Consider the following 12,472-nt stretch of genomic DNA (forward strand, 5'->3'; position numbering starts at 1 on the left):
AAAGTACTCTGGTCAGATGAGACTAAAATTTTGCTTTTTGGCCATCAAGGAAAACGCTACGTCTGGCGCAAACCCAACACCTCTCATCACCATCCCAACAGGGAAGCATGCTATCAGCAGCATCATGCTGTCAGGATGTTTTTCATCGGCAGGGACTGGGAAATTGGTCAGAATTGAAGGAATGATGGCTGGCGCAAAATACAGGGAAATTCTTGAGGGAAACCTGTTTCAGTCTTCAAGAGATTTGGGACTGGGATGGAGGTTCACCTTCCAGTAGGACAATGACCCTAAGCATACTGCTAAAGCAACACTCAAGTGGTTTAAGGGGAAACATTTAAATGTTTTGGAATGGCCTAGTCAAAGCCCAGACCTCAATACAATTGAGAATCTGTGGTATGACTTAAAGATTGAAAGATTCCTGTACACCAGCGGAATCCATTCCAACTTCAAGGAACTGGAGGGGGGGGGGTGAATAGTTATGCACGCTCAAGTTTTCGGTTTTTCTTTTGTTTTCTTTTTTTGTTTCACTAGCCAACACACAATACCCCATAATGTCAAAGTGGAATTATGTTTTTAGATTATTATTATTATTTTACAAATGACTAACAAATGAAAACCTGAAATGTCTTGAGTCATTAAGTATTCAACCACAAATACCTCTCAAAGAAGGGCACCTATCGGTAGATAATAAATATACATCTTTTTTTAAAACAGACATTGAATATCCTTTTGAGCATGGTGAAGTTATTAATTACACTTTGGATGGTGTATCAATACACCGAGTCACTACAAAGATACATCCGTCCTTCCTAACTCAGTTGCGAGAGAAACGAAACCGCTCAGGGATTTCCCCATGAGGCCAATGGTGACTTTAAGACAGTTACCGAGTTTAATAGCTGTGATAGGAGAAAACTGAGGATGGATCAACAACATTGTAGTTACACCACAATACTCACCTAAATGACAGAATGAAAAGAAGGAAATATTCCAAAACATCCATCCTGTTTGCAATAAGGCACTAAAGTAAAACTGCAAAAAAAATGACAAAGAAATGTACTTTATGTCCTGAATACAAAATACTATTTCAAGGGGCAAATCCAAAACAACATATCACTGAGTACCACTCTTCATATTTTCAAATATACACTAGAGTTGCTTACCAAGACGACATTGAATGATCCTGGCCTAGTTACAGTTTGAACTTAAAGTGTCTTGAAAATCTATGGCAATACTTGAAAATGGCTGTCTAGCAATGATCAACAACCAACTTGACAGAGCTTGAAGAATTAATATTGCACAATTCAGGCATGCAAAGCTCTCAGAGGCTTACCCAGAACGATTCACAGTTGTAGTAATCACTGCCCAAGGTGATTCTAACATGCATTGACTCAGGGGTGTGAATACTGACAGTACCAGTCAAAAGTTTGGACACACCTAGTCATTCCAGGGTTTTTCTTTATTTTTACTATTTTCTACATTGCAGAATAATACTGAAGATATCAACACTATGAAATAACACATATGGAAGGTAGGGGTGGTATGCAGAAGATGGTATTTTACCAAACAGGGCTAAGTCCATATTATGGCAAGAACAGCTCAAATAAGCAAAGACAAACGACAGTCCATCATTAATTTAAGACATGAAGGTCAGTCAATGCTGAACATTTCAAGAACTTTGAAAGTTCCTTCAAGTGCAGTCGCAAAAACCATCAAGCGCTAATCCTTTTTAAATAAAGTGTGTTGTGATTTATGTGAAATGTAAATTAATCTGACTAGGCTTTGTATTTACTAGCAGATATCTGCTTTGTTATTTTACGAAACATGTTCAAATGACTTTTTAACTTGTTGAATTGTTCCAATGTGTCCCCTATGCCATGTCACATTGTGCTCAAACCAGAGTAATATGTGCTTCCAGGCCCCATTCAGACCTAAGTGGATTTGACTGGGGGGACACATCCACGTGTGGGCACGAACACTGGCTGAGACCAGGATACTGACCCTGTCTGATGCTAGCCGGGCACAGGAGCCCACTTTTCCACTCCCCTACTCCTTCTGATGGTTAAAACATCAATGATATTCAACTTCTAAATAAAGTGTGTTTTAACTTCAACAGACCTGTGTGTTTTCCCCATTAGAATGTCCAGTCCAGTCATTTCTGTGGCCCCCCCTCTCTTTCTTTCTCTCTCTCGCTTTCTTTCTCCCCCTCCCTCCCCCCTACTTTCCTCCCTCTCTTCCCTCTCCCTCCCTTCCTCTCTCCCTCCACCCTTCTCTCTTCCTACGCCCCTCTCTCTCTCTCTTTCTCGCTCTACAGGCTGTGTCTGAACACTCTCTGTGACATTGTTTCATATCTGCCGGCCTAATAAATACCCTGCTGGGATGAAACATCTTTTCCTATTAGAGACAGAAGGATTACGGCAGATCTAGGCTCTATTTTACAGCAGCGTTGGCTCACCCGTTCACTTGCAGCCGGGGTAAAGCAATTTGGGTTGAATGGTGAACATCTGGTTAGTCCAAGAGAATATGGGAATCCACTTAGGGCAAATTAAAACAAATGGAGAGAAGCACGTAATGATTTCATAAGCAATTTCCCATATTAGTATTTCTAATAGTTCACAACGAAAAGAGATTTAGCCCGACTCTTGTCTCGCGCATCAATCACGGGCGTTCCAGGAAGTACTCGCTGACTGAACTCACAAAAGGGCATATTCTCAAGTTTCACTCGTGTGCCATTTCCTAAAAGCATTTGTCGATCAGCCTCTCCCCCCACCCTACCACCACCACCATACTCTTAAAGCTAAATTTATTAAATTGTCATTAAATATGCATTTCATTGTTAATCATTTGCATGTGAAGAGGATTAGTTCTTAATTTGAAAAATGACTTAAATCTATGTCTTTCCCAAAATAGCCCCTTGAAATTACATTAAACACCATGGTATGATCCATCAAATTTTAGAATGAATGAATGCATAAATCCATAGAAAATATACATTGAAAAGCTTCATTTACATGTATGTCATTCCAGGAAAATAATGGCCATATGTTCGTGCCAGCTGGCTGTGAGAAGATATTTGCCTGCAATAAAGGTGTTGAAAGTGTAAATGTATTATCACAAAGTATTATTTGGAATTAAATACATGTCCAAGAAAATGTGTTATATCAAAAGTAGAGATCTATTCTAGCTCTATAACCGGCCCACCCATGCAACATTAATGCTGAAAATGGTTGGATATGATTGGTAAATGGTTTTGAAGAATAAAATATTATCTGCCTCAGAAACCATACACTGCCTTATCTTCCCCAACTTTTTATTAAAACATGTTTGATGCCGGGCCATAAAATATGGATGTAAGGCATCCAACTCACTAACTCCAGCAAACTGTTGAAGTACACATAGAATTTTTCAACAGTGCCGTCAATGAGGCCTGCTGGTGATGAGTGTGGATAGCAAGGCTAGCCGAGGAGCCTCTCACACCCAAGGCTGTCATCTGTAGGAGAGGGAGGATGATACTAGCCAGCAGGGTAGAAACAATTATGAAGAATACAATGGAAAAATACTGGATAGACCGACATCTGTGTTCTGAACAGAGAGGTAGAGAGAGAAACTGAGTAGAAGCAGAATCTACTCACAAGAGTCAAAAGACAGAGAAACCCTGCCCTTTAACCCCTCATCAAGTTTGCTGTTCATAGTCCCATTTACACAGGGTAAAAAATCATCCAACTGTCATTCCCCTTCTTGTATTTCTCAAAAATTACCTAGTCAGGGTACAAAATATGACGAGAGAACATTTCTAAGGGGGACGAGTGGACTTTGATTAAATCGTATTGGCTTATTGATTTCAGAACCACCAACTGCCAATGATATAAAGCTTGTAGGTATCATCGTCCTTGAAACTTGAAAGGCTCAGAATTCCTACTTCTGGATGATCAGACACAAAGTCGGGAGAGACCAGGAGTCGGGTGACGGGGATGGCAGAGTATCCATGCTATCTCTTAGGCTCCAGGCTACCAGTCCATGTCCTTGTCATGTTTTATTCATCCCCCAACATATTATGGTGTCTTCCGACTGAAACAGAGATCCAAATCTGCTCCGGCAGAAATATTTAATATCACACCTACTTTCCTCCATCTGCTTAGACACATAAAGAGAGGGGGAGGGACAGAGTTGGGAGGAAGAGTGAAAGAGAGAAACAGACAGAGGCAGAGAGAACAAGAGAGAGAGTAGAGAGAGAGAGCGAGAGAGAGAGTAGAGAGAGAGAGCGAGAGAGAGAGTAGAGAGACAGTAGAGAGAGAGAGAGAGAGAGAGAGAGAGAGAGAGAGAGAGAGAGAGAGAGAGAGGGAGAGAGAGAGAGAGAGAGAGAGAGAGAGAGAGAGAGAGAGAGAAAAGAGAGAGGGAGAGAGAGAGAGAGAGAGAGAGAGAGAGAGAGAGAGAGAGAGAGACAGTAGAGAGAGAGAGAGAGAGAGAGAGAGAGAGAGAGAGAAAAGAGAGAGGGATAGGCTTCCCAGACATCTTCAGAAGACAGCCATTCTGGATTATTAAAAATGAAGCTTTCAAAGAGTTCTCTGCTTGAAAAAGTTGCATGCATCAATTATCTGGCAGAGAGTTAGAGCAGCAGTGTGTGATGGAGAGTGACTTGGAGCGGCTTGTCACATTGCTGAACACAGCAGAGCTACAGAAAGGTCCTTGGCTAGCTGTGACATTTGAAGCTGGTGGATTGTAAAAAATCCCAGTGTGTTTGTCAGAAAATAACAAAAAAGACCACGCTGACTGGTTCCCAGCCCCCCAAGGCCTCTAGGCACAACATTCTGCCTGTCTCAATGTCATTTCAGTAATAGGGCACAGAGATCTCTATTGCTATTTGCCATGTCTGAATAACTGTGCCGTCTGAAATAATCAATAGCGTTTTCACCACCATTACACTGTTTATGAGAAAGATAAAAAGGCAGTCGGTCAAAACGATAAGCTATAAACAACCCGGCTGGGACAGAGTCGGAGAGAGAAAATAATCCAAGTCCAAATCGAAACCAGGAAGTTGGGGGAAATAACTTCCAACAAATCTCTCTTAAACTTCCTGTAACTATAATAAATGTCTCACTTGAAGTTTTACGGTTGTGAACATTTCAAAATGATTATCCTCTCATTCCCATTTCCATTTCTATGTTTGAAAAAGTCTGAATAAAATGTGTAAGTCCATGTTAGCCATCCAGGGTTGTTGAATGTTTTAATAGCATGTGACTAGTGTGGTGAAAAAAAGGTCCTCCTCATGAATGTATGTGTGATTCTGTGTGATGTGCCAGTCCTATCAACTGTCTGCTCTACAAAGCCAGTGGACCTGAGATCCCTACATCACCACGACACTGGCGGCAGGCGGCCAGCTCTCTGCTCGTCACCAAACAGCCACCACAGTGACGAACACAATGACATAATAGGAATTCACGCAGGAACTGCCAGGCTTTGATGTAACTGTGACTATTTCTACTGCTACTACTAGGGTGATGACTATAACTACTAATAGTACTACTTATACCTTGGTTAAAATATACAAAACATTTTTACGTAGCTATCTGATAATATAATTTTCTGTACTACAATGACTAATACTGTAGTACTAGTACATTAGCCTACTACTATGACTACTATTATTAGCAATTATCATAACAACGATATCAATAATACATATATGAATATTGAACAAAACATATGAATATGGATTCTATACCACACTGTTGTTCGCTATTAGAGATAGGAGAGAGACAGGATAAAACACATGCGAAGCATGTGATTTCTCCTCAGTGAAAAAGATGCATCTCCCACCCCCTGCAGTTAGACTCAATGTGAGGTACAGTTCAGTGCTTCAACCCTCGCACACGCTCCACACCCCTCAACACACACACACACACACTTGTGTTTCAGACATAAGGAAGTGGATGGCTGCAAACTTTCTACTTTTAAACTCGGACAAAACAGAGATGCTTGTTCTAGGTCCCAAGAAACAAAGAGATCTTCTGTTGAATCTGACAATTAATCTTAATGGTTGTACAGTCGTCTCAAATAAAACACTGGCTTCCTGTCAAAGCAAGGGCTGATTTCAAGGTTTTACTGCTAACCTACAAAGCATTACATGGGCTTGCTCCTACCTATCTCTCTGATTTGGTCCTGCCGTACATACCTACAGGTACGCTACGGTCACAAGACGCAGGCCTCCTAATTGTCCCTAGAATTTCTAAGCAAACAGCTGGAGGCAGGGCTTTCTCCTATAGAGCTCCATTTTTATGGAACGGTCTGCCTTCCCATGTCAGAGACGCAAACTCTCAACCTTTAAGTCTTTACTGAAGACTCATCTCTTCAGTGGGTCATATGATTGAGTGTAGTCTGGCCCAGGAGTGGGAAGTTGAATGGAAAGGCTCTGGAGCAACGAACCGCCCTCGCTGTCTCTGCCTAGCCGGTTCCCCTCTTTCCACTGGGATTCTCTGCCTCAAACCCTATTACAGGGGCTCAGTCACTGGCTTACTGGGGCTCTCTCACACCGTCCCTGGGAGGGGTGCGTCACCTGAGTGGGTTGAGTCACTGATGTGATCATCCTGTCTGGGTTGGCGCCCCCCCCCTTGGGTTGTGCCGTGGCGGAGATCTTTGTGGGCTATAATCAGCCTTGTCTCAGGATGGTAAGTTGGTGGTTGAAGATATCCCTCTAGTGGTGTGGGGGCTGTGCTTTGGCAAAGTGGGTGGGGTTATATCCTTCCTGTTTGGCCCTGTCCGGGGGTGTCCTCGGAAGGGGCCACAGTGTCTCCTGACCCCTCCTGTCTCAGCCTCCAGTATTTATGCTGCAGTAGTTTATGTGTCGGGGGGCTACGGTCAGTTTGTTATATCTGGAGTACTTCTCCTGTCCTATTCGGTGTCCTGTGTGAATTTAAGTGTGCTCTCTCTAATTCTCTCTTTCTCTCTTTCTTTCTCTCTAGGACCATGCCTCAGGACTACCTGACATGATGACTCCTTGCTGTCCCCAGTCCACCTGGCCGTGCTGCTGCTCCAGTTTCAACTGTTCTGCCTTATTATTATTGGACCATGCTGGTCATTTATGAACATTTGAACATCTTGGCCATGTTCTGGCCATGTTCTGTTATAATCTCCACCCGGCACTTCCTAGGTTTTGGCCTTTCTAGGGAGTTTTTCCTAGCCACCGTGCTTCTACACCTGCATTGCTTGCTGTTTGGGGTTTTAGGCTGGGTTTCTGTACAGCACTTTGAGATATCAGCTGATGTACGAAGGGCTATATAAATAAATTAGATTTGATTGGACTTGTGCACACACACATATACTCCCTCTCAAACACACACACACCCAGACACACAAACACACAGCCCCCTCCCCCCACACAGTCTCTCTCTAACACACTCTCAATCTCTCTCCGTCTCTCTCTAAAAGTGACAGAAGAAGTGGCGTACCTTTGTTCATGTCAATCAGCTGCTTCTTCTTCTGCTGGCGCTCCTGCTTCTCGCGCTCCGCTTTCTCCTTGGCCAGTCGGGCTCTCTTGATCTTCTCCTCCATCTCCCTCTTCTTGTGGTTGTCCTTCACTGCTTCCTGTAGAGGGACACACAGGCATGAGGACACATGTTCTACTATAGAAGGTAACTACATACAGTGTCTTGTCTTGAGACTCTTATTGCTTCTCCATTGTCTTGTTTTTATGCCTGACTAATGTCGATGACCTAAGAGTGCATATTGCATGTACACAGTGTGGAGTGTATCGTGAGTCTGTTCCCCACCAAAGATGGTGTGTGTGGCACTGCAGTGAACCAGTCTCCCAATGCGAGAGAGAGAGAGAGAAGAGGAGAGAGATATCACTCTGCCCTCTTCACTGGCAAAAATGTCACCAAGGTGTCAAGGAAGGGAAGGAGAGTGAGGAGGAAACAGAAAACAGTGGGAGGTATCTCCTGTTGCACAAGGCTGTTCTGACACCAGGGGAGAGAAAGGGAGGAAGAAGACACTACCACACAAGCTTTGGAGCCCACAAAGGTTCTCTCACCCCAGGCATGTGGCGCAGGCATGACATACCTCTTCCTGGAATGTGTGTGAGTGTGCGTGACTGGGTGCATGTGTAATTGTGCATGCATGTATGTGACTGTTCAGACATTTGTGGATTTGCAAGTGTGTGTTTGTGCATGTCTGCTTGCAAGTGTGTGTGAGTGCCTTCTTGCGTCCCTTGTCCTCCTCTGTGGTCTGATATAATGAGCGTTGACAGACAAACATCGCCTCCCCGGCTAAGACTCAGGTATTACGGGGATTGTGTGGAAGGAACAAGTAGCTATTCATGCCTGTCAAAAGTGGGGCATTGGCTTCCAAGTCCAAGGACAAGAGCCCCCACTGTTACTGTCTCCTTGTGAGATGACAATGATGAAGAGACAGAGAGTGAGGGGGCGGGGGGTGGAGAAAGAAGGGGGAGAAAAAGTCACACACAGGCAAAGATAAAGAGAGACATATAGAGAAGGAATAATGGAGAGGAAGAGAAAGAGTGAGAAAGAGATAGAGACGGAGAGAGACGGAGAGAGAGAGAGAGAGAGAGAGAGAGAGAGAGAGAGAGAGAGAGATACGGAGAGAGAGAGAGGGCGGGGGGGTGGAGAAAGACAACGAGGAGAAAAAGTCACACAGGCAAAGATAAAGGGAGACATATTGAGAAGGAATAATGGAGAGGGAGAGAGACAGAGATAGAGAGACGGAGAGAGAACGTGAGAGAGACAAAGAGAGAGAGACGGAGAGAGAGAGAGAGAGGGGGGGGTGGAGAGAGAGGGAAAGGAGCAGGGGGTGGAGAAAGAGAAGGAGGAGAAAAAGTCACAAAGGCAAAGATAAAGAGAGACAGAGAAGGAATAATGGAGAGAGAGAGAGAGAGAAAGTGAGAGAGAGAGAGAGAGAGAGAGAGAGAGAGAGAGAGAGAAAGAGAGAGCGAGAGAGAGAGAGAGAAAGTGAGAGAAAGTGAGAGAGAGCGGGTGGGGGGTGGAGAAAGAGAAGGAGGAAAAAAGTCACAAAGGCAAAGATAAAGAGAAACAGAGAAGGAATAATGGAGAGAGAGAGAGAGAAAGTGAGAGAGAGAAAGAGAGAGAGAGAGAGAGAGAGAGAGAGAGAGAGAGAGAGAGAGAAAGTGAGAGAGAAAGTGAGAGAAAGAGCGGGTGGGGGGTGGAGAAAGAGAAGGAGGAGAAAAACTCACAAGGGAGGGAGAGTGACAGAGAGAGAGACACCTTCCTGGACAAAACGTTCCACTGTAATAGTGAAGGTGTAAACTTGGCAGTAGAAAATTTTAACAGTATATTTGACCTCTCAGCTTCCCTATCAAATAGAAAACCAAAGAAAATTAACAACGACAAATGGTTTGATGAAGAATGAAAAAATCTAAGAAAGAAATTGAGAAACCTGTCCAACTAAAAACATAGAGACCCGGGAAAACCTGAGTCTACGCCCCCACTATGGTGAATCACTAAAACAATACAGAAATACAGGAACAGCACGTCAGAAATCAGCTCAGTGTAATTGAAGAATCCATGGACGCTAAACCACGTATGGAAAAATTGTAATACACTAAAACAACAACACAAAGAATTATCTATCCAAAATGGAGATGTATGGGTAAACCACTTTTCCAATCAGTTTGACTCTATAACAAAGAACAAACAGCAAAAACATATACATAATCAAATACAAATCTTAGAATCAACTATTAAAGACTACCAGAACACACTGGATTCTCTAATCACCTTGAATGAACAACAGGACAAAATAAAACCCTCCACACAACAAGGCATGTGGTGTTAATGGTATCCTCTAAGAAATTATCAAATATACAGACACCAAATTCCAATTGGCTATACTAAAACTCTAACATCTTCCCCAATATTTGAACCAAGGACTGATCATCCCAATCCACAAAAGTTGGGACAAATTTGACACCAATAACTACCGTGGGCTAGGCGTCAACAGCAACCTTGGGAAAATCCTCTGCATTATCATTAACAGCAGACCCGTACATTTCCTCAGTGAAAACAATGTACAGAGAAAATGTCAAATTGACTTTTTACCAAATTATCATACGACAGACCATGTTTTCACCCTGCACACCCTAATTGACAAACAAACTAAAACAAAGGCAAAGTCTTCTCATGCTTTGTTGATTTCAAAAAGGCCTTCAACTCAATTTGGCATGAGGGTCTGCTATACAAATTGATGGAAAGTGGTGCTGGGGGAAAGACATACGGTGTACACAAACAACAAGTACGCAGTTAAAATTGGCAAAAAACACACACATTTCTTCCCACAGAGCCGTGGGGTGAGACAGAGATGCAGCTTAAGCCCCACCCTCTTCAACCTATATATCAACGAATTGGGGAGGGCACTAGAAAAGTCTGCAGCACCCGGACTCACCCTACTAGAATCTGAAGTCAAATGTCTGTTTGCTGATGATATGGTGCTTCTGTCACCAACCAAGAAGGGCCTACAGCAGCACCTAGATCTTCTGCACAGATTCTGCCAGACCTGGGCCCTGACTGTAAATCTCAGTAAGACCAAAATAATGGTGTTCCAAAAAAGGTCCAGTCGCCAGGACCACAAATACAAAGACACCCTTGCCATAGAGCACACAAAAAAACTACACATACCTTGGCCTAAACATCAGCGCCACAGGTAACTTCCACAAAGCTGTGAACGATCTGAGAGACAAGGCAAGAAGGGCATTCTATGCAATCAAAAGGAACATAAAATTTGACATACCAATTAGGATATGGCTAAAAATACTTGAATCAGTTATAGAATCACTTGCCCTTTATGGTTGTGAGGACTGGGGTCTGCTCAACAACCAACAATTCACAAAATGGGACAAACACCAAATTAAGACTCTGCATGCAGAATTCTGCAAAAATATCCCCTGTGTATAACGTAGAACACCAAATAATGCATGCAGAGCAGAATTAGGCCGATACCGGCTAATTATCAAAATCCAGAAAAGAGCCGTTCAATTCTACAATCACCTAAAAGGAAGCGATTCCCAAACCTTCCATAACAAATCCATCACCTACAGAGAGATGAACCTGGAGAAGAGTCCCCTAAGCAAGCTGGTCCTGGGGCTCTGTTCACAAACACAAACACACCCCACAGAGCCCCAGGACAGCAACACAATTAGACCCAACCAAATCATGAGAAAACAAAAAGATAAATACTTGACATGTTGGAAAGAATTAACAACAAAAAAAACAGAGCAAACTAGAATGTTATTTGGCCGTAAACAGAGAGTACATAGTGGCAGAATACCTGACCACTGTGACTGACCCAAACTTAAGGAAAGCTTTGACTATGTACAAACTCAGTGAGCATAGCCTTGCTATTAAGAAAGGCCGCCGTAGGCAGACCTGGCTCTCAAGAGAAGACAGGCTATGTGCACCCTGCCCACAAAATAAGGTGGAAACTGAGCTGCACTTACTAACCTCCTGCCCAATGTATGACCATATTAGACACATATTTCCCTCAGATTACACAGACCCACAAAGAATACCACTGTGTGCCATCACAGCAGCAAGATTTGTGACCTGTTGCCACAAGAAAATGTCAACCAGTGAAAAACAATCACCATTGTAAATACAACCCATATTTATGCTTATTTATTTTCCCTTTCGTACTTTAACCATTTGTACATGAGTGTAATGTTTACTGTTCATTTTTATTGTTTATTTCACTTTTGTATATTATCTACTCCACTTGCTTTGGCAATGTTAACATACGTTTCCCATGCCAATAAAGACCTTAAATTGAATTGAAAATTGAATTGAATTTAATTGAGAGAGAGAGGAGGAGAGAGAGAGAGAGAGGGCAAGGTAGAGAGGGAGAGAGAGAGAGAGATCGCGAGAGACAGGGTAATTGTGTTTAGAGAGAGTTAGAGGATTAAAATCTAACTTAAAACTCTGTTAATTGGAACATCACAGCCATTTTTATCTCCATATCAAATCCTTTCTAGGTATCAATTAAGTACCTTACTGTGATTGTTTTCAATTAAAATGGTCAAAAAGAAACAAAAAAAACTTCTTAACAGAGAGCAATTTCTTAAGCAAAACAATTTGCTGGACTGCCTGGGAGTGGTCTGAGTGGTATAAACCTGAAACATAAACCTGCTGTGTATTCTTAATTCTCACTATCCAAAAGATAATTAGCAAACTAGCTCATAATGATAATGAGGCACAAAGCATTAAGTGATATCGTCTTGGCTGTAGAAAATGCAAATAAAGAAGTTGCTTCATGTAGATAGCCACTAAGTCCCTTTTTAGGGGGTGACTACTGTATTACTACAGCCGTAGTTACCAGAATGGTCTCATCAATCCTCAAAATGGCTGACTTTGTGCATCGACACTTTGTCACTCTCAATGGTCCTAAATGGTAATAGGCACTGCTGCTACCGGCACAAGAGGGATTGCGTGTGTGTGTGTGTGTGTGTACATTTTTT

The 12,472-nt window shown here is 42.7% G+C and overlaps 1 protein-coding gene across 6 annotated transcripts in view; it reads right to left on the reverse strand.

Annotated features, from left to right (window-relative positions):
* Window positions 1–12,472, reverse strand: part of diaph2 (diaphanous-related formin 2) — a 717,979-nt gene that overhangs the window by 97,675 nt on the left and 607,832 nt on the right. For all 6 annotated transcript variants that reach the window (XM_031797927.1, XM_031797925.1, XM_031797929.1 and 3 more), the window contains one exon: window positions 7,443–7,578. In XM_031797927.1, coding sequence (XP_031653787.1) covers window positions 7,443–7,578 — 136 coding nt within the window. The remainder of the gene's footprint in view (window positions 1–7,442; window positions 7,579–12,472) is intronic.

The sequence above is a fragment of the Oncorhynchus kisutch genome, linkage group LG19, assembly GCF_002021735.2.
Source record: "Oncorhynchus kisutch isolate 150728-3 linkage group LG19, Okis_V2, whole genome shotgun sequence".
Lineage (NCBI taxonomy): Eukaryota > Metazoa > Chordata > Actinopteri > Salmoniformes > Salmonidae > Oncorhynchus > Oncorhynchus kisutch.